General features: G+C 47.2%; 1 protein-coding gene across 1 annotated transcript in view; it reads right to left on the bottom strand.

The window, feature by feature from the left end:
* ATM (ATM serine/threonine kinase) overlaps positions 1–20,716 on the bottom strand; it is a 1,424,234-nt gene that overhangs the window by 724,171 nt on the left and 679,347 nt on the right. Inside the window, exons 31-32 of the mRNA XM_078657051.1 lie at positions 13,164–13,328; positions 11,819–11,951 (exon numbers count right to left, since the gene is read on the bottom strand). Coding sequence (XP_078513177.1) covers positions 11,819–11,951; positions 13,164–13,328 — 298 coding nt within the window. The remainder of the gene's footprint in view (positions 1–11,818; positions 11,952–13,163; positions 13,329–20,716) is intronic.

Raw genomic sequence — 20,716 nt, 5'->3', positions numbered from 1 at the left:
AACTGCTCCGCATCTCTTAAAAATGTTCTCGGAAAGTTTGAAGGCAGGGGAGCTACCACGCGATCAACGAATGGCCACCATAGTAACGGTTCCGAAGCCTGGTAAACCCCCTGACGACTGTTCCTCGTACCGACCAATATCCTTACTTAGCGCTAAGGCTAAGATCCTCGCCAAACTGATTGTAACATGTCTAACCCCGCACCTTGTGACTTTGGTTCACCCGGATCAAGTCCGGGTTTATGCCCAACAGAAACACAGCACTTAACCTCAGAAGGTTACAGGCAGTACTCGCACGCATACCGTACATTCAGGAACCTGCAGCTATCCTCTCTCTCGATGCTCGGATGGCATTCAACATGGCGGAATGGTTTTACATACTTGCTGTCCTCCGACACATCTGGGCTTCAGCCCAAAATTCTGCGCATGGGTTAAATTGTTGTACTCACACCCCCTGGCGCACGTGGTGGCAAATGGGCATATCTCCAGGGACTTCCCACTCACACGTGGCACACGCCAGGGCTGTCCACTGTCTCCATTGCTATTTTCCCTGGCGTTGGAGCCATTGGCAGCATGGATTCGATGGGACTCCATGAATCGGGGACTTAAATGGACAATGACCTGGGAAGACCGCATCTCTTTATATGCGGATTATGTGCTTCTATACCTGACCTCCCCTAGGCGCTCTATTTTGGTGCTTTTAAACATTTGTGAAATCTTCGGTCGGGTGTCCGGGTATACCATCAATTGGTCTAAATCGATTTTGTTCATTTTGCGGGGCCTATCCCCACTGTTCCAAGCGGATTGCCCACTCAAAATCATGGTAGAATCCTTTCAATATTTGGGCATTTATGTGACACCCAAGTCGGAGGAGTTTCTCCAGAAAAATCTGATGCCCCCCCTGGAACGGTTTAGGAGAGACGTGGCGCACTGGCATAACCTGCAGCTGACCTTGCTGGGCAAGGCAGCCCTTTTTAAAATGATGACGCCCCCCCGGTTTTTATATGTTTTGGAGAACACTCCGTTTGTTGTGGCACTAAAGTATTTCAAGATAATAGCGGCGACTGTCTCTGGTTTGCTCTGCGGAAACAAGCCAGCACGCATAGCATGGGGAAAGCTGGTAAGGGGCTGGTACAATGGTGGAATAGCTCTTCCGGATGTACAGTTATAGTATTGGGCAGCCCAGTTAAAAATAATCAATCAATGGTTGCACACGCCTCAGACAGAACCGGCGTTCCTGGCGGATAGACAGGGGCTGGGGGAAGCAGGTATCATGTCTGCACTATATGATAAGGATAGATCTTCCTCCCTCATTGGACCAAGGCACACTTGATCCATATATGATATGCAGCGCAGATGCGACTAAAATGCAGGGGTATTATCACCCAGATGACACCACTCTGGTCTGCACAGCAGCTAGGATGGCTTAAAAACAGCAAGGGGTTCCAGGTGTGGGACTTGATTGGTATCTCCACGGTGGGGGATCTATGGAAGAGGGGCGAAATGGTTTCATTTGAACAGCTCAGGATCCAATATGAGCTAGCACCCACCGAGAGGTTTCGGTACATGCAAATTAGACATGCACTAAATTCAGTTCTCTCGCCTGGTACTGACATACCCCCTTAAAGGATAGGCTTCTGGCTGAACACATGTCCAAAAAGGCCACCTCATTCATTTATCGTAAGCTAATCAATAACATGCCGGACCTGAGGCTGACACTTAGATATAAATGGTCCACTGACTTGGGAGATATCGATGATGCAGATTGGCAGACAGCACTGTCGTCCCTACGGGAAGTAGCCATACCCTGAAGCCTCAGTTTAGTGCAGTTAAAGATACTTCATCGCACATACTATACCAGGGTGACCCTCTACACAATAGGGAAGGCCGCACATCAGTTTTGCTTACGGGACTGTGGTGAGGAAGGAACCTTTTTTCATACTATATGTAAATGCCCCCAGATTGCAGCTTACTGGGTCAAAGTAATGCGAACATTGTCACAGGTTGTGGAGGTATGACTTGTCCCGGAACCGAGGTGTTTTCTCCTGAATTTGTGGGAACCAAATGATCTTTCCCACTCAGCTCAAGATTGGGTTACGCTGGATATAATGTTTGCCAAAGGTAATGTTGCCAGGAACTGGGGGTCCGGGGAGTTGCCGACGCTTAGAGACTGGTGCAAAGATATGGATGAAGATATGATGGCGGAAAGAGTGGTATACATGCACCGTGGATGCCTCTGGAAATGGAAGAAGGTGTGGGGTGCATGGAACAAATTCAGAGGCTATCTCTGCGACCCGCCCATGCAGGACATGGACAACGTGTCTGAGTAAAGGGGGGCGATGGGGAGGTGGTGTCCCGCAATATACCAACAGTGCTAACTAGAATGTACCATGTATTAGTAATGTGTGTAATGTCACCAACATTGGTTGCGACTCACAGTGTTCAATGTAAATGCCATGTACTTGTTGTATGCCCTGAATTCTTTCTTAATAAAAAAAAAGAATGTTTTGGCACTGCTTAAATATTCAACATGATTTCTCTGGAGTAAGCCCGGCACTTGCGCCCTAAGCTGCAAGGGGAGAGCCCAGCATTCTCCATAGATGCCTGCTTTAACCTGCTTAGGCATTAGATACTAACTACTGGCCAAAGTTTGGCATCTATTCCCCGATTTCGCAAATGCAGATTGGGTGGTCGATCGTTTATGGTGCTGGCCGCCAAATTGTGGAATGCACTTCCAGTCCATATTCGCTCTTTAGAAAACCTTTTTGCTTTTAGGAAAGCTATGAAAACTCATCTTTTCCCACTCCCCTATTAGCTTCCTACTTTGTTGTTTGTTATGTTCCTTTTCAGATATAGCGCCAGGACACCCCTTTGCTGGGGTAGCTGTGCACTCAAAAAATACATTTAACATAACATAACATAGTGGGCACTCTCTCCCAAAATTATAATTCTGCCTCTGTTTGAATAGATTACTAATCAGTCCCACCTGGGAGGTGGTTAAAAGATATGCCCCATCATAAAAATAGAATCTTCATCACTGTCTTCCAAATGTCTACCAGTAGCATGTTAGTGCTGAATGCTGCTGTGGCAACTCCCTGCTCGAGTGAGACATAACACAACCAAAACTTGATTTGTCTTTTGGTAGACAAACGTATTATAGTGTACTAACTAGCTGACAATGGTGGTTTTGGCCACTCTCTGCCCGGGCCTGAGATTAGTCTGAGATGGCTAATGAAAAAACACACTTGAAACATAGTTCACAGAGATTTGATCCTCTTTCAGTATTTGCTGCACGTCCACGAACATTTTATGTGAAACTTGCTCGGCCTTGCTTTGACAGCGGTCTTGAAAAAACACAGGCAATTATACAGTCTTGTTTAGGTGAACCTCAGACATCACTTTTGGTGCAAACATTGGGTTTGTCTTGAGAGCAACATCGTGAGAGCTCAAAGGTGCTCTCAGAGCACTGCCTCTGAGTAAGAAATGTAACTTTGCACTTATGCAAAGGCTTACATTCGTTTGGACATAAGGGAAAAGGGAACCACACTGAGCTCCCATCTAGGTATGGGCATCCTGTTTGTACCAACCATGCAAAGGAACCTTCTCAAAAAACCTTTAATAACTTTTGTAAACAGGGTATCCAGATCTTTCTAGCATATTACTACTGATCATATGCTTAACAACATGTGCTAAAGTCACATCTTGGTGATGCCCAAAAAATAGAGTAATGTGTCACTTGACTAGCTCAATACTGGATGTGCATCATATTGCGAGCAACAGACAGAAACTCTTCCGCTTCTTCTCTATGGCATTGATGACCAAAAAGTGAATTAATCTATACTTCTATGCATTTCTAGGGGTGGTTTAAATTTCAAACTTTTAGTGCAGAGAAATCTACACTGAGAGGCTGATAGGCACTAGACTATGATGCAGTATTCTGCCAGTGTCCCAGATCAGCATCCTAATGGTCACTGGTATGTGGAAGTGAGACTGTACAATTAAATGTAACTGCTTGCGATAGCATATCTATCAAGTCTAGTTTAGAGACGAGATTAGTGAGTGAGCTGCACACCAGGACACTTTGCACTAGTCAGTGCTAGAAAGGAACTGGAGGATCTGCATACCAGAGCACTCCATCCCAGTTTACAAAGTAAAGGTCTCCCAACAATCCTGGTTTCAGAAACCTGGGGGCAAAGCAGAAGCATTGGGTGTTTTTGCTTGATGAAAAGAAACTGATTCTTGTTATGCACCATCCAATAGAGAGATTACCACCAATGCTTTGTTCAGTTCCCACTCGCATGAGCTGGACCCTCCAATGCAGAGGTCCTCCAACCATGTTCTTGAACTCCTGCAGGGTTTTTGCAGTTATGTTATTTTCAGTTTGATATCTCATGTCCAAATATCCTGGGATTCATTGGATGCAGTTGAGCTCAAGAAGTTTGATGTATAGGATCTTCTTGAGCACCAACCACAAGCTTCTGGCTGATCGGGGACCCACATGAGCATGTCAGTCTATTAGCAAACCATCTGCGACCACTCTGATCGCTGAAAAAGGGCCAAAAGGGAATTTCAACTGTGAGATTGGATGGGACTAACTTCAGTCCAAGGCTGCTTTTCTAGCGATCCATCACACAAATTTCATCCTGCCAGTCTACTCACGCCTGTGTCGATTGCCATGTAATTCTTTGACTAAGGTGTACATCTGTAGACAGAACAGAAGTTATTTTTCATGACTTTTCATGCCAGAAGCACAGAACCATGAGTTGCACTGACATTGGTGTGTTTCTGAACAACTAGGGCCCTGAAAGGGGGTCAGTCCTGACCCTAGAAACCTGTCTGCAGTCCGTGGAAGATTGATGGGTTGGTAAGGAATCTGTGGCTAAATCATGTCTCTATCAGATAAGGCGTTACTGAAGGTAAGTAACTTTTCCATCTGATACAGACATCGAGTCGCAGATTCCTTACCTTTGAATACCAATACCATCCCCGCAGGATGGACTGCAGACAGGTTTAGACCAAGAAATCCTGTAGGACAAAGAGTGGCCAAAAAGACAGTCCCTTCAGACTGGAATGTCCAGGCAGTAGTGTTTGGTAAATGTATGCAGGGATGCCCAAGCTGCTGCCTGACAAATGTCAAGGACTGGAACTCCGTCTTGCAAATCCATGGTAGTAGCCTTCGCTCTGGTGGAATGAGCCCCTAAACCTTCAGGAAGCTGTTTTTTGCCAGAGCATGGCATATTTTGATGCAGAGGACAACCCATTGCAAGATAGTCCTCTTCTCCACCTCACAACCTTTCTTTGATCCAATGTACCCCACAAAGAGTTGGTCATCCACCCGGAACTCTTTAGTGTGGTCAAGTTAGAATAACAACGCCCTTTTGGGGTCAAGACGATGGAGTTCCTCCTCTTCTTTAGAGGGGTGCAGAGGAGCGCAGAAAATGGGAAAGGTGACAGATTGCCCCATGCGGAATGGTGTTACCACTTGTGGTAAGAAAGAGGCCCTAGTGCAAAGCACCAACTTATCAGGGAAGATGGTCAGGTTAGGAGGCTTGGATGATTTTTTAAATTTTTTTATTGCAGATTTATATAGCGCGAACTCGACCCGAAGGTATTGGAGCGCTTTACATGAGCACCGGTTAAGTTACACATTCAGGCACAATGGTGGAAAGCAGCCAGAGGGGGTAGTTGTGCAGAGATTCAAACGGAGCACACATCAGGAAGGTGAGAACTGCATTATGGTACCATTGAGGCACAATGAAAGGGGCATGTGGGAACATATCGATTTACAATAGGGGATTTAAATAAAGAGGGTTGGTCCGGAAGTCTTAAGTAGGCAAACACGGCCGCGAAGGGCCATTTGAGAGTGCACAGAGCAGAGCCCTGCTGGGCAAGGGCCAAAATAAAAAGTAGAACTTGAGAAAGGGAAGTAGAAAGAGGATCAATAGATCTTACTGTACAATATTTTACAAATCTGTTCCACCGACAGCTGTACATGGTCTTGGTGGAGGGCCGTTTGGCCACCAAAATAGCATTGCAAACTTCGGGCGGAGGGTCGAAGACTATCAACTGCCGCCACTCAATCTCCATGCAAGAAGACGTAGAGTTGAAGGGTTGGGGTGGAGAAACCTCTCCTGCTGCTGCGACAGAAGATCCTCCCAAAGGGGCAGACAGAGGATTGATGCTCAATTGAAGAAGCTTGGGATACCAGACTCTTTGTACCCAGTCCGGGGCCACAAGAATGACTTGGTCCCAGTTGCTCCTGATCTTCTTTAGCACTCTTGGCAGGAGTAGAAGGGGTGGAAACGCATTTGGAAAGTCCGAGCTCCACTCAAGAAGGAAAGAGTCTCTGATCGAGAGGTCGCCTTGGAAACTCCAGCGAGCCAAAGTGCTGGCATTGTGCATTCTCGGCGAAGGCAAACAGAACTAATCAAGGCTGTCCCCACTGCTGAAAGCGACCTCGCATCACCTCTGGATGGAGAAGCCAAGGCGTCAACGGCTGAGTTCATGCACTCTGGTGTTCAGAGAACCTGCCAGGTGTTGAACCACCACGGATATGACCTGCTGTTTCAGCCATGTCCAGAGATGCAGAGCCTCTTGACAAATGGTCCACTGTCTCACCCACCCTCTCTGTTGCAGTACCACATGGCGGTGGTGTTGTCCGTGAACACTTGAACCAGCTTTCCCTTGACTGAAGGAAGAAAGGCTTTCAATGTGAAGTGAATCACTCAGATCTCCAGCAAGTTGATGTGGAAAGAGCCATGCCCACAGGCATGCAGAGGTTGGTGAACTTGCGTGGTCATGTGTCTGGGATATGACGAGCGTGTCTGAAAGCCCCTTCCATAGCCACGAAAGAGGCGAAAAGCAATCAGGATTTGTGGCCACTGAGAGGCCCAAGGACCTGACTGTAGCCCATAAGTCCTTAAAGCACTCCAAGGCCATGTCTGCCTTATCTCCAAAGAGATGGGTGGCATCAAAGGGTATGTACATGAGAGAAGCCTGGACATTCCCAGAGAAGCTAGAAGGTCTCAGCCAGGCCTGGCTTCGACCAGCCATTGCCAATGAAATCGATCTGCCTGGCGAGTCGGTCGTAATAATTTCAAAAAGGGGGGTGGTGATGGACAGAGTATCTGAGTTAATCAGAACACTCCTACCCAGTCAACAGATCAGGGCTTGATCCATCACCGTTTTTTAGCTCACTGCACCATCCCAGTTCAGAACCTGGCTACATGCAAATTAGTCTGTCCCTGGCCCAGTGCATCATGGGAACAGGGCAGACCAGACTACAAAGCCAATTCTTCACTGGAAAGGAAACAAACTTCCAGGGACCGGTTTCTGGCATTACAACCGTCTTCGGCCCGGCTTGCTTGAATCCTGATGGTGCAGTGAGCAAGGGACTCATGTCTGAGCATACCCTTCCACACTTATGGTGGCCAAAATAATTTCAAAAAGGGGGTGGTGATGGACAGAGTATCTGAGTTAATTAGAACACTCCTACCCAGTCAACAGATCAGGGCTTGATCCATCACCGTTTTTTAGCTCACTGCACCATCCCAGTTCAGAACCTGGCTACATGCAAATTAGTCTGTCCCTGGCCCAGTGCATCATGGGAACAGGGCAGACCAAACTACCAAGCCAATTCTTCACTGGAAAGGAAACAAGCTTCCGGGGACCGGTTTCTGGCATTACAGCCGTCTTCAGCCCGGCTTGCTTGAATCCTGATGGTGCAGTCAGCAAGGGACTCATGTCTGAGCATACCCTTCCACACTTATGGTGGCCAAAATAATTTCAAAAAGGGGGTGGTGATGGACAGAGTATCTGAGTTAATCAGAACACTCCTACCCAGTCAACAGATCAGGGCTTGATCCATCACCGTTTTTTAGCTCACTGCACCATCCCAGTTCAGAACCTGGCTACATGCAAATTAGTCTGTCCCTGGCCCAGTGCATCATGGGAACAGGGCAGACCAGACTACAAAGCCAATTCTTCACTGGAAAGGAAACAAACTTCCAGGGACCGGTTTCTGGCATTACAACCGTCTTCGGCCCGGCTTGCTTGAATCCTGATGGTGCAGTGAGCAAGGGACTCATGTCTGAGCATACCCTTCCACACTTATGGTGGCCAAAATAATTTCAAAAAGGGGGTGGTGATGGACAGAGTATCTGAGTTAATCAGAACACTCCTACCCAGTCAACAGATCAGGGCTTGATCCATCACCGTTTTTTAGCTCACTGCACCATCCCAGTTCAGAACCTGGCTACATGCAAATTAGTCTGTCCCTGGCCCAGTGCATCATGGGAACAGGGCAGACCAAACTACCAAGCCAATTCTTCACTGGAAAGGAAACAAGCTTCCGGGGACCGGTTTCTGGCATTACAGCCGTCTTCAGCCCGGCTTGCTTGAATCCTGATGGTGCAGTCAGCAAGGGACTCATGTCTGAGCATACCCTTCCACACTTATGGTGGCCAAAATAATTTCAAAAAGGGGGTGGTGATGGACAGAGTATCTGAGTTAATCAGAACACTCCTACCCAGTCAACAGATCAGGGCTTGATCCATCACCGTTTTTTAGCTCACTGCACCATCCCAGTTCAGAACCTGCCTACATGCAAATTAGTCTGTCCCTGGCCCAGTGCATCATGGGAACAGGGCAGACCAAACTACCAAGCCAATTCTTCACTGGAAAGGAAACAAGCTTCCGGGGACCGGTTTCTGGCATTACAGCCGGCTTCGGCCCGGCTTGCTTGAATTCTGATGGTGCAGTGAGCAAGGGACTCATGTCTGAGCATACCCTTCCACACTTATGGTGGCCAAAATAATTTCAAAAAGGGGGTGGTAATGGACAGAGTATCTGAGTTAATCAGAACACTCCTACCCAGTCAACAGATCAGGGCTTGATCCATCACCGTTTTTTAGCTCACTGCACCATCCCAGTTCAGAACCTGGCTACATGCAAATTAGTCTGTCCCTGGCCCAGTGCATCATGGGTACAGGGCAGACCAAACTACCAAGCCAATTCTTCACTGGAAAGGAAACAAGCTTCCGGGGACCGGTTTCTGGCATTACAGCCGTCTTCGGCCCGGCTTGCTTGAATCCTGATGGTGCAGTGAGCAAGGGACTCATGTCTGAGCATACCCTTCCACACTTATGGTGGCCAAAATAATTTCAAAAAGGGGGTGGTGATGGACAGAGTATCTGAGTTAATCAGAACACTCCTACCCAGTCAACAGATCAGGGCTTGATCCATCACGGTTTTTTAGCTCACTGCACCATCCCAGTTCAGAACCTGGCTACATGCAAATTAGTCTGTCCCTGGCCCAGTGCATCATGGGAACAGGGCAGACCAAACTACCAAGCCAATTCTTCACTGGAAAGGAAACAAGCTTCCGGGGACCGGTTTCTGGCATTACAGCCGTCTTCGCGAGTCGGTCGTGTCAAGACCACAAAGAATGGTGAACTTTAGCACATCTCTCCCATCTGATACCGCTTGGAAGCGACTGACCCGGGCCTCCTCCGAGACCTGTGGCAGCACTTGTACAACCATTTCTGCAGGGAGTGGGAGTAACGGCCCAATAGACATGCAGTGTTCACCAACCACAATACAAGGCTGGTAAAAGAAAAACATTACTTACCCCAACTATCCAGCCTCTTGTATTCCCTGTCTTGGGGTGCGGAAGGCAATCTGCGACGTAGAGGCTTGGACCACCAAGCTCTATGGGGTATGGTGACTGGTGAGGAAACTTAGGTCGCCTGGTGCAGGGCAATGGCGGCGGACGATTGTCCTGTTCTCAAGAGCCCCTGTGCTGGGCTTAGGCCAGGTTCCCGGTAGGACAACAGTCAAGGAGGCCTTGTTGAAGAAACATGAGAGGTACCAAGGAGGAGACATCCGTCTGCAGGACCTCTGTCAAGATATTTGTCTTGACTGCCACAGAAGGGAGTTGAAGGTCCAGGACCTCAGCTGCCCTTCTCACCACTGTAGTATATAAAGCTCCCTCCTCCATAGCCACGGTAGAGGGAGAATGCAGGCCAGAATCTGGAGAAATATTCAGTCCATTGGCCTCACCCAATTCCTCATACCAGTGTATTTCGAACTCAGACTGGTCTTGTAAAAGGTCCTGCGACCCCTCCCAATCTTCCTCCACTCATAGCCTTTCGGAATAAGGCTGAGGAACAGACCTAGGACCCAAGGGTGCCTTCGGTGCCAGAATCAGCATCAGCAGACACCGATCCGGCTCCTGGTGGTCGGGATAGGAATTAGACTGGTGTCACTGGTGGCGTCTGGAGTCTCGGCAACGGGCCGGAAACAGGGAAGGTTGCATTGGCACGACTGGCATCAATCCTGATCCGTCACCAGATCCATGGGGAGGACATTCAGGCTGGAGCTCTCAGCGCAGAACCCGATGGTGCCCCACTGAGCCTCCGGGGACCAAAGGTGCGCCAGGAGGGTCAGGCCGCCCAAATAGGAGGCACACGACTTCATAAGATTTTTTGAGCTGCGAGAGGGTTGGTTCAGCTCCAAGGAAGGGGAGGACCTATGGAGCTGACCAAGGCACGAGTTCAGCCGAACAAGGCAGAGAGCACCAAGACTCATTCGTTGCGTCGGTCGTCGTTTGGGGAGAAGGTCAAGCACAATTAGACTTCTTGTGTTTTTGTGCTTTTTACCCGACTAACTTGATGACTTCGAGTGGGAGGACGAAGACTTAAGGCTCCTGGAGCAGTGCCTGAACCTTCCTCTCAACGGGGACCGTGAATGAGACCTCCAGGACGAACACGAAAGGCCGAGCGCTGTGCCATAAGCTGCTTTAGGGACCGCTCCCTTAAAGCTTTTGAAACCATGGCCTGGCAGTCAGAGTACGCCTGGAGTCATGGTCACGCTCCAGGGACCAAAGACAAATCAAGTACAGATCAGTCACCAAGTTGGCCGGTGGCAGGCGCCGCAGTGTTTGAATTCAGAAGTCTTCTTAGACATGATAGAAAAACCTACATACCAAAAATTTTTTGACAAAACGCTGAAAAAAGCGGGTCAAAAAGTGACAGAGGGTAGCTCTCTTCCCTGCTCAGCGCTGGCTGGCATGGAAAGAAAAGAACTGAAGTCAGCATGCCATGATTGGGCCTATATAGCTGACGCAGACGTCACAACAGCGAGGATGACGCCAACTATGTCACACGGAGCCGACCGACACCACCTACTAGGAGTATTGCTCGAAGTACAAACCTCCGGATCCAATCTGAAATTCAAAGGTAAGAAATCTGCAACCAGATGTCTCTAGCAGATGTTTTCAAAAATGGCACAGTCTTGATTCAGGTCAGGGACAAGAACCAGAAATAATCAAGAAAGCCAAAAGGCATGAATGAGAATCACTTGAAATACTAAAAAGCACAGGGAAGCATAAATATAAACTATGTGGCCCGGGCTTGCCTATCCTAGATTTTCAAGGATCACACCTAAAAAGGCAAAGTACAAGGTATCACATTTCTGTATTAAACCTAATTATCCACCATACCATAACATAATAAAAATACAAGCATTTATAAGTGTAGATTAGCCTTCAGAATCAAAACTTCTGAAAAGCAGACGCCATCTTACTCGTGTTAACTACTACCATTATCTTCCCTTGCCTCTTCTCCGTATCTTGGTAGAAAATACTGTAGTTGATGTGACCCAGGATACTTACTGTCTTTCCGTAAAACGGCTTTCTGTGAGAGTTAGGATGTGAATCTGGGATTGGCAATAAAGGTATCAGTGTCAAGGAAGTAAATGTAAGCTAACTGCATATTACTCATGCCTACAATAACAGTAAGTAATGTATTATGAAAATCCATACCTCTGAAATCTTTCAAAAGCTCTTTCATTTGATCTTTGTGCTCTTCCAACTGTTTCTTTACATCATTTAGGCCCTCAAGCCTAGTCAGCGGCAGTGAATCACATACACTCACTGACAGGAAATGGCTGATTTCCTGCAGAAAAATTATTGTGAAATCTAAGGTGAAGAACACAAATATCATGAAATCACATCAGAAGGTAGAGCGTTTGAGTAACTAAAGCTCCAAATCTATAACCTTCTCAGAGTGAAACACTTAATACACATCAACATGAGGATGAAGCTGCTGTCTGATTAGGAGTTGTGATGGAACTGAGTGCACATCTGATAAACACATTTCAGAGACTGCTAAACAGCAAATGAAGTGTTGAACTGTTAAAAAACAGATCTGATGAAATCTAGCTGTTTTATACATTTGGGGGAAAACTACCTGTTAAATGGCACATGTAATATCATTATGCTTTGACCACTAATGTATCATCTTGAGAAGAAAATATGACGCGCATTTATAGGATCCAAATTCTGTTGGAACCATTAGTGTGTCCCTCTTAACATACCTCTACCATTCCTTTATGGGTTGTTATATTCATTGAATCAAAATAAACATGTAGACTGACAACAAAAAACAAATACATTGATTGATACTAGGATAAGTGGAATGCAAATTGAGAAACGAATGTAACTGATGAGAAGACAGTCTTGCTATATATAATTTTGCATTGTAGTGGCACTTTTATTACGTAGAACATGAAGTGATAGTTGCTGCTATCAACTGCTCCAATTCTGACCAGCACAAACATTCCTGTAAAAAAATAATCAATTTTCAAAACAAAATGCTAAATGTCAATGGGTATCGAACAATACATGCTCTATTAAGCCAATTGTACCACTATACACTTAACAATGGGGTGGCAGGCATTTTTCAATTCTTTGTGGTTTTTTTCTCAGACACAAATGCATACTTGTCTTAATAAGGCAGTGGTTAGGTGAAGGTACTAGTACTGCATTCCCAGTCAGTTAGAGGCAACATATTTTTTGACCTCCAGAAGCAACTGTCTTCATAAAATATGCTTCCAAAGAGAATCTCAGCTACCCAAATGATTACTGATGTTAGTGTGCCTTCTTACAACCCAGTTCTCACATTTATGAAGATAAAAGCATTTGAGCTAGCAGCTTCAGTAGGGCCTGCCCCAGAATATGTTAGTGAGTCACAGGTACATGTTTACAGACTATTTTTTCTAACCTTGGTGACATTTAGACGGGTACTGGGTTTAATGATAAATGTATATAAAACTTCTAAAGCATGTTAACAAAATGATGGAATATAGAGACTTAATCATTACATCACCTCCAAGAGAGAAAAGGGTCCTCTGCAGTACTTAATCCTTTGCTGGATACTGCGCAGCTCTTTGAAGATGGGGCGGTCGGGAAATGGGTCTAACAGCTTGATTGTTTGATACAGGTTCTCGTTGTCCTTGTTCTCTATCACTAAGTACTTCAACAAAGACAATACCTGCAAAGGAAGGAAAGAAACATGACAACAGCTATTTACATAAACGCAGTAGATAATAAAAGCACTGAGAAATTAAATCAACTTTCATTATCCATAAAGGCTTCTTCTAAAAACATGTATTATAGATAGACCTCTGCAGCCCTCACTCCAAAAGAAAGCCAAAATGTTGCATCGCAGAAGCAGACACCTGAGTCTCCATAGCGTCTTGCTGAAGGTTAGCACCGGGGTCAGTCACAACAGTAGCCAGCCCAGGTATTCGACATTAAAGAGGAGGTCGGGAGGGACAATAGGTTTCCCAATTTTGCCACTAGACTGAACTGACCCCATGGCTAAACAGTTAATTGCATTTGATTTATTAACTTTGAGGTCTGTTAATGCAGCAAGTAAATTATCAAGTCCACCCATTTCCCCATAAGATGCGAGAACTGTTAACACTACGTCATGGACAAAAGTTTGCATTTGTCAACTGTGAGACCTGTTTGACAGAAGTAGATTGTCTTATACCAGTAGGCCAGTTTCTTGCTCAAGTCTTAGTCACCAGAGAAATCTGACAATCGTGCGACTACGATGAGACCAACACACTTATCTTAGGGGGTACAAGGAAGGCAAATCTTCAGATATAACGGATAAAACAAGAATGAACAATGTAGAGGAACGTGATCCAGGCACCTCATGAGGGACCCAACTGACACAGACCTGACATTGGTCCTTAAGTTCCCTCCTATGGCCTTCAGGGATCCTAAGTTCGAACAGCTACAGGACAATAGCCAGCACAGAATGTACTTCACGACACAGGGACTACACAAAATATCCATCCAAAGGCTGGCACCCAACTACAGTGCGGTGCAGGAGAGGTAGACTTTGTCCTTATGCTATCATTTTGCCCCTCTATTAGGCTATACTGGACATCAAACAATTCTGAGATTACAACACTAAATAATAGGTCAAAAATTCGTAATCCCGAAACATGCCTACTTAGACTGACGGTGAAACCCAAAATGCATATTTGTAAATTTGGCCACATTACTGGCTAAGTGACACATGGTTGAGTTGTAGAATACACAGCAGGTTCATGTCTGGAGGATACAACACTTGAAAAGAGATAAAGCTAAGCATAATTAATAGGTTTATTAATTGGCTGAATACATTTTTTATTAATATGAATTGATAAATATGTTATAATATTAATTCTGCTAATAGTATTTGTTTGTTTAAAGTTGAGTGATTGCCATCAGAGAGAACCCAGTCTTGGGAGGTACAATGGTGGGTGGGTTTGCTGGACAACATGGGGATGTGTGTGGGGCATAGTAAGGAAAAATTTTTGATACAGAAGAAAACATGGCAGTGATAGTGCTTAATGTTGAAGTACAGCATAATGATCAAGTTCTTTACCTTTGGTAATGCTCTTTCTGGTGGATACTCTATCTAAACACAGATTCCTCACCTTGTGAATAACCACATGCGCCAGCCTGGAACTGGAAAACTGAAAAGCAGTGCTCCTGTCTGCCATTAAGTGGTTCTGTGCAACTAACCGTGGACCTTGCTCTGCTCTTCAAGTGACAATCAACTGCAAATAAGCGCCACCCATGTGCACTGATGTCTGCTCCTTTCTTCCATGCCTTCCGATGTGATTGCAGAGCTCCGCTGCTGTTTTTCTTCACTCTCTGAAGTGAATTTTTCAGCAGATTATTTTCTAATGTTCAGGGGAACATGTCAACTCCAAAACACTACAGAGCCTTGTAACATATATCTGTGACAGATCCCCACGAGGTGGGTCTTTAGTGTTTGGGTTAGGTGTACAACTCCAAGGCCTGCATCAATTGTGCCCAGAAGAATCCAAAGGCTATTTATGAACACAAAGCAAGACTCTATGCAGGTTCTGCTCCAGGTCGAAGGCAAAAGTGCGAATTCCACTCCTGCTCCCAAAGGCATTTCTGCAGCAGGTCATCTTCAGGGTTGAAGTCCCCAAAAAATATAAGTAAATCAGTCAGGACTCAACCCCTTCTTACGACTGTTGCACTCCAGAGAAGGCGCACGATCATCACCATGCCTACAGGTCTTTATCTCTTTTTCACCAAAGAGCTGATTACAATTTTGGTCCCAATGCAACCCAAGTTCCCGGGTCTATCAGCAACATTGAAGCAGGTTGAAGCCTTTTGAGGAGCCTTGCTGTGCATCTTTTTCACACTTCCAGCTGCCTTTGACGCACCTTCAAGCCTAAGGGAGTGCCTCCAGATGAGTTACCACCAGCAGATCTTTCCTCTGTGTCATCCTTGTCCCTTGATCTTGCTTAAAGTTCCACACTGGTGCCAACTTCAGGTCTGGGGCCAAAATCTGGGACAGTCCCGTGGACGTCAATACTGGCACCAATGACACCAGAGGAGGAGTCGCAACCTATTGTGGTATCAGACTCCAAGTCAAATTCAACTAGACGGAAGCTGTGCCCAGATCCCAATGTGGCGCAGACAATACTCAATCCCACAGACTCAAACACTACTCAATTAACATGTAGTCGCAGACAGACACTGTATGACTTTTTTGGCTGGCACTCTGACCAGAAGCAGCCAGACGTAGACTACAATGGAGGGGACAGGGAAGTGTCTGTCCCACCTTATGACAAGGATGACTGGTACATGGACTTACAAGAGGATCTTCTTTGCCCCAGAGAGCAGCACAGAAGCCCTGCTTTTGATGTTTTGAGTTTTCCACATCCAGTCTGGCACCTGGAGAGATTCATAAGGTGAGGGATTGGAATTACCCATCAGAAAAAAGTTACATGTTCTGTGGTGGAGTGGAAGCATCAATTTCAGGAGCATTACAAACGAGAATGCTAGATCTGGCAGTCAACTATGGAGCAAGCAGGCCGGGTTGCCTGGCCTGGCAAGCCCATGTGAGGTGCACGTGCTTGCTCCCTACAGAGAAAAGGAGGATTTATAGCTTGTTTGGTGAAGTTCTTGGTTATTGTTGGCTTGGAAGGTGGGGGTGGCGGCACTGAACTGAAGTACGACAGTAGACATCTAGCTGTAGATTTCTTACCATTTGAATATTTCACAGGAGTCAGACTGGATTTGGAAACTTTTTCCATAGATACTCTGCACACCAAAAGGTGGTGCAATGTGGCTTCACGCAATTGCCGTTCCACTGATGTACTGGTCCTATATAGGCGCCACTCTTGCCTCCGGAAGTAATTTATGTCATCTTGGCAGCCAGGCGTCCCTCAACAAAGACTGTATATGCCGGTCACCGAAGTAAGTTTGTAGTTTAGTGGGGGGTGGCCAAGCAGCATGGCCGACAGGACGTGAGTTTCACCAGCTCCCGTCTAGCCGACCCAAAAATCCTGAAGAATATCCTGCCTGGGCTCCGTTTTGCAGTAATTGAAGGCCGAATGCCCCGCTGATATCGGGGGGACCCTCCTTGCCGAATCACGGCCTGCGGGGGTCGGCGGCGCCGCCGGGAACAAGTACTGGTGTTCCGATGACGGCCGTCGCACCTACGCGAGTCCGTGGTCTGGGCCTGGGCGGACGGGAGAGGCCGAGCCCTGTGGAGCTCCTGAGTAGCGGAGGGGGACTGAAAAGTCGGAGGAAGCCTCTCCGGATCGAAACCCTGTCCCGGACGCTACGGGCGGAGGCCGGGGATCCTGTGGACGGCTTCGGACAGCAGACCCACTACGAGGGGAGTCGCGGATCCGGTATTTTCCCGCACACGCCCCGGAGGGCGGGGAGGGGGCCCTCACGGCCGTGTGGGTGCCCCGGAGGCGGAATCCTTTGGCCCCTAGCCCGGACACAGGGAGACCTGAGCAGGTACGAGATCGTACTGGAGAAGCAGAGGGGCGGCGGGAGTCAAGGGGACTGGAGTGCGCCTCTCCCCCACTGTGCCACCATCTTTTGGACTGCTCACCGGGTCGTGAAGGCCGGGATTGAGCGGCGGAATCTCACGGGCCTGGAACTGAGGCGAGACGGGCCCGTCCTCCTGCGGACGCATAAAGAGTGTGGGCCCGTGGCCCGGAGTGGCGGAACCGGGGGGTCTGGCAGCGTGGGACTGGTCTTTGGGCCCTGCCTACTGAGATGCGGAGGAGTGGGTCGCAGGACTTACCACTGGCTCCCCCGGGGGCCCTGGTCTTCTGAGCGCGGTGTTGGACGGGGTTAGCACAGCGCGTCTATTTGTCCTCTTCGCCACTGCAACGGGCGGACGCGGCCCGCGACCCTGGGGTCCACTACCTGACTATTGGAGACGAGCTTGCCTGCTGGGGAGGCCGGGCCGCCCCTGGCCACACGACCCAGTCACGGACAGTGGAGCTTCCTGCTAGCTATTGTGACCGGCTGCTCAAGTGGTGGTGCCTCACGACTGCCCGGCTGGGACCTGAAGGTGCCACTGGTGGGGCTAGGTGATCGGGCGGATTTGGAACGTGACTGCGCTAACTGGCTGGAAGCGAGAGGGTTCCGGACCTGTACCTGCCGGGCCACTACTCGGTCTACGGAGTCCCCTAACTGTGGCTTGCATGCCTTGAGGCTGTCCTCGGCTTGCGGGTTGGCGGAGGCGGAGGGCCCGCTCGCCTACAAGTGGGTGAGGGAGCAGAGATGAGGATCCCCCAGACCTAACTTCCGACTGGGGTGCAGTGGGCTCGTGACCGCTGATATATCGTAGACACGCTATACTTCCGTTGGGAGCACACTGGAGATGCGCAAAGACAGGATGTCCCGTTCGACGCAACCCAACACGATCACCCAATACACCACACAAAGGCTGCCGTCTCAGAGGATCACACGCCAAACGGGCCAAGATGGGGAGCCGGAGAGCCCTGGCGAACCCTCCCGCGCAGAGTTGCTGAAGGCCATACAGGGCTCCCACTCAGCGCTGGAAAGGCAGATTGAGACTGTCTCGATCGACGTCAATCTCTTGCGGACGGACCTCCGTAAGGTGGCGGATAAGGTCACAGATGCAGAAAGCAACATTGAGCAGCTACAGGGGGAGGTGGCCTCTCTCAAAAAGACGGTCACGCACCTTACAGCTGCGACGAGTGCCCTGGAACAGCGAGCGGAGGACGCGGAAGGGAGGGCACGTCGCAGTAACATACGAGTCCTAGGGGTCCCGGAGCGGATGGAGGCTGGTAATCCTGAACGTTTCCTAGAAACTTGGATCAGAACGCAACTGTGTCCGCGGGGTCTGTCTGAGGTGTTTGTCATCGAGCGTGCCCATCGAGCCCTGGTCCCCCCACCGCGACCGGGGGCCCCTCCGCGAGCCCTGATCGCCAAAATCCTGAACTATCGCGATCGGGACTGTATCCTACGAGTGGCAAGGGAAACGCCGGACCTGGCCATTGAAAATAACCGGATCTCTATATACCCGGATTATACACATCAAGTTCAGGAGCAAAGGAAATCCTTTCTCTGGGTTAAGCAGAAGCTCCGTGCGATGCAATTGCAATATATGCTGTTGTACCTAGCCAAACTTAAAGTGCTCTTTCAGGGTAAGGCGCACTTCTTCGAATCTCCGGAGGAGGTATGGGAATGGTTGGATACAGTATTTTGTTGGAACATATGCTGGAGAATCCATTAGTGGACTATGTGATGACTGGGGACTTTAACCTTAACTTATTAGTACCATTCATAAGGGATGATGTTTCACAAACACAAGACCTTCAGTGGTTAATCCCACAACAGCAGTACCTAGGTGTCATGACTAACCAGGCACGAAACAAAATTGCTGTAACATTCATTAAGGATATAGAAGCGCTGGGATTGCGAATCCTTAATGGCCGATTTAAAGAGGATACTCCCCCAGCATATACGTATATCTCACATAATGCAAGCACTAGGATTGATTATACAATGGTATCACTCAATATATTTCAAAAGATAACCTCATATAGGTTAGTTAAAGTTGGAGATAGTGACCATTGCCAGCAGATAATAACAACCAATATTAGAAGCAACATTTACCAACCCTACCATACTGTGTCTGGGTATACTGGAACGATAAATTATAAAAAAACGTATCTGGACCAATCTGAATAAAGGTAGGATAAATGAACAAATTCAGAACATTGTAAGGTTCTTAAAGATAGTAATTACAAAACTGGGTGAATAAATTAGAAAAAATGATTTTAATGAAATTTTACTGAACGTTTAAGGATATAACTGCTTTTATTGTATCGTTTTTAGGCATATGTTTTTTGTACTGGAAATATTGTAAGATTTTAAATAATCAAACAATAAAGAATTTACTAGTGTCTCGCTAGGCAATGTTTTTTTTGTCAAAATAGCTCTCCTCAGGTCTGTGGGCACACTTTTGCTGAAATTGCTCCATCACTCTAACAGTAAAGTATCAATGGGGTGGGCATTTCCCTGATGGGCAAGAAGAGGCCACTCCTACTCCAGCAGGCTCCCAGCCCACCCAAGGGGATTTACATGACCCATTACATATAAAGGGAGGGCTACATTAAGGGTCCAGAACCTGCTTAAATATTTAGGCGGCCTTATGTTACTTTTCTGACAGCGCTTTGATGTCATTTGCCTTGTGGAAAGGGGCTTTAGTATGACAGATAATTGGATTGTCTAGTGGTGAATGCATGTTGTGTCCTCTAGTGTACATGAAATGTGCATAAAGCTTGCAAATCCAATTAGTTTCTATTGGACGTCTAGTCGAGCAATGCATCTACTATTGGCTCGTCCAGTGTGATGTCACAATAAAGGCATGCATATTAACAGCCATATTAGGAGTTTTGCAGACAGGGTACTTTTTCTCAAGCCCGGTGGAGTAGCATGTTTCTATGGGTTCCTTCAACCCATATTTGATGTTCATCGATTAAGGCAAAACCCTAGCTTTTGACTAAACCTTGACAACGGTCACTTGCGCCAATGACTTTGTCAAAGTTTCAATTCTCTACTAATTCATTGTTATTAGCATTCCTCGAAAGCTGGATACGAAAGTGCATGAAGTTGCTAATTTCACAAATATTCTGGCAATTTAACTATTCATCTTCCAGTTGCAAGCATAAATGCTCATTTAAAATCGGTGACTTTTAAAACGCCACTAATCCAAGGCCTGAGCTAATTCTCTAGCATCAACAAATACATTTTGCTGATGTCTCTGTAATCGTCATAATCAACACTGGCTAGTGTTTCTAGTAAACCTTTGTATATAACACTACCTCATTGAGTAGCTACATGCTTCTTGAGGGCAGGGAACCCTGAAAGTCAACAACAATCAAAGGGGCTTGGAAATGTTCCTTACAATAGACGCCAGAAATGGCTGCAGTGTGACCGGTGATCATGATTCATACGTTTGGAAGGCTAGAGTGTGCGTGGATGTGTGTGTATCTATATGTCTGTGTATTTGTGTGCCTGTGTGGCTGTTATCGTTGCCCTCTTGGCTGCATTGTAGCCTTT

The sequence above is a fragment of the Lissotriton helveticus genome, chromosome 8 (genome assembly GCF_964261635.1).
Source record: "Lissotriton helveticus chromosome 8, aLisHel1.1, whole genome shotgun sequence".
In the NCBI taxonomy this organism is placed as follows: Eukaryota; Metazoa; Chordata; class Amphibia; order Caudata; family Salamandridae; genus Lissotriton; species Lissotriton helveticus.
Note: the sequence above shows the minus strand (reverse complement) of the source record. Positions and strands in the feature narration are given on the sequence as shown.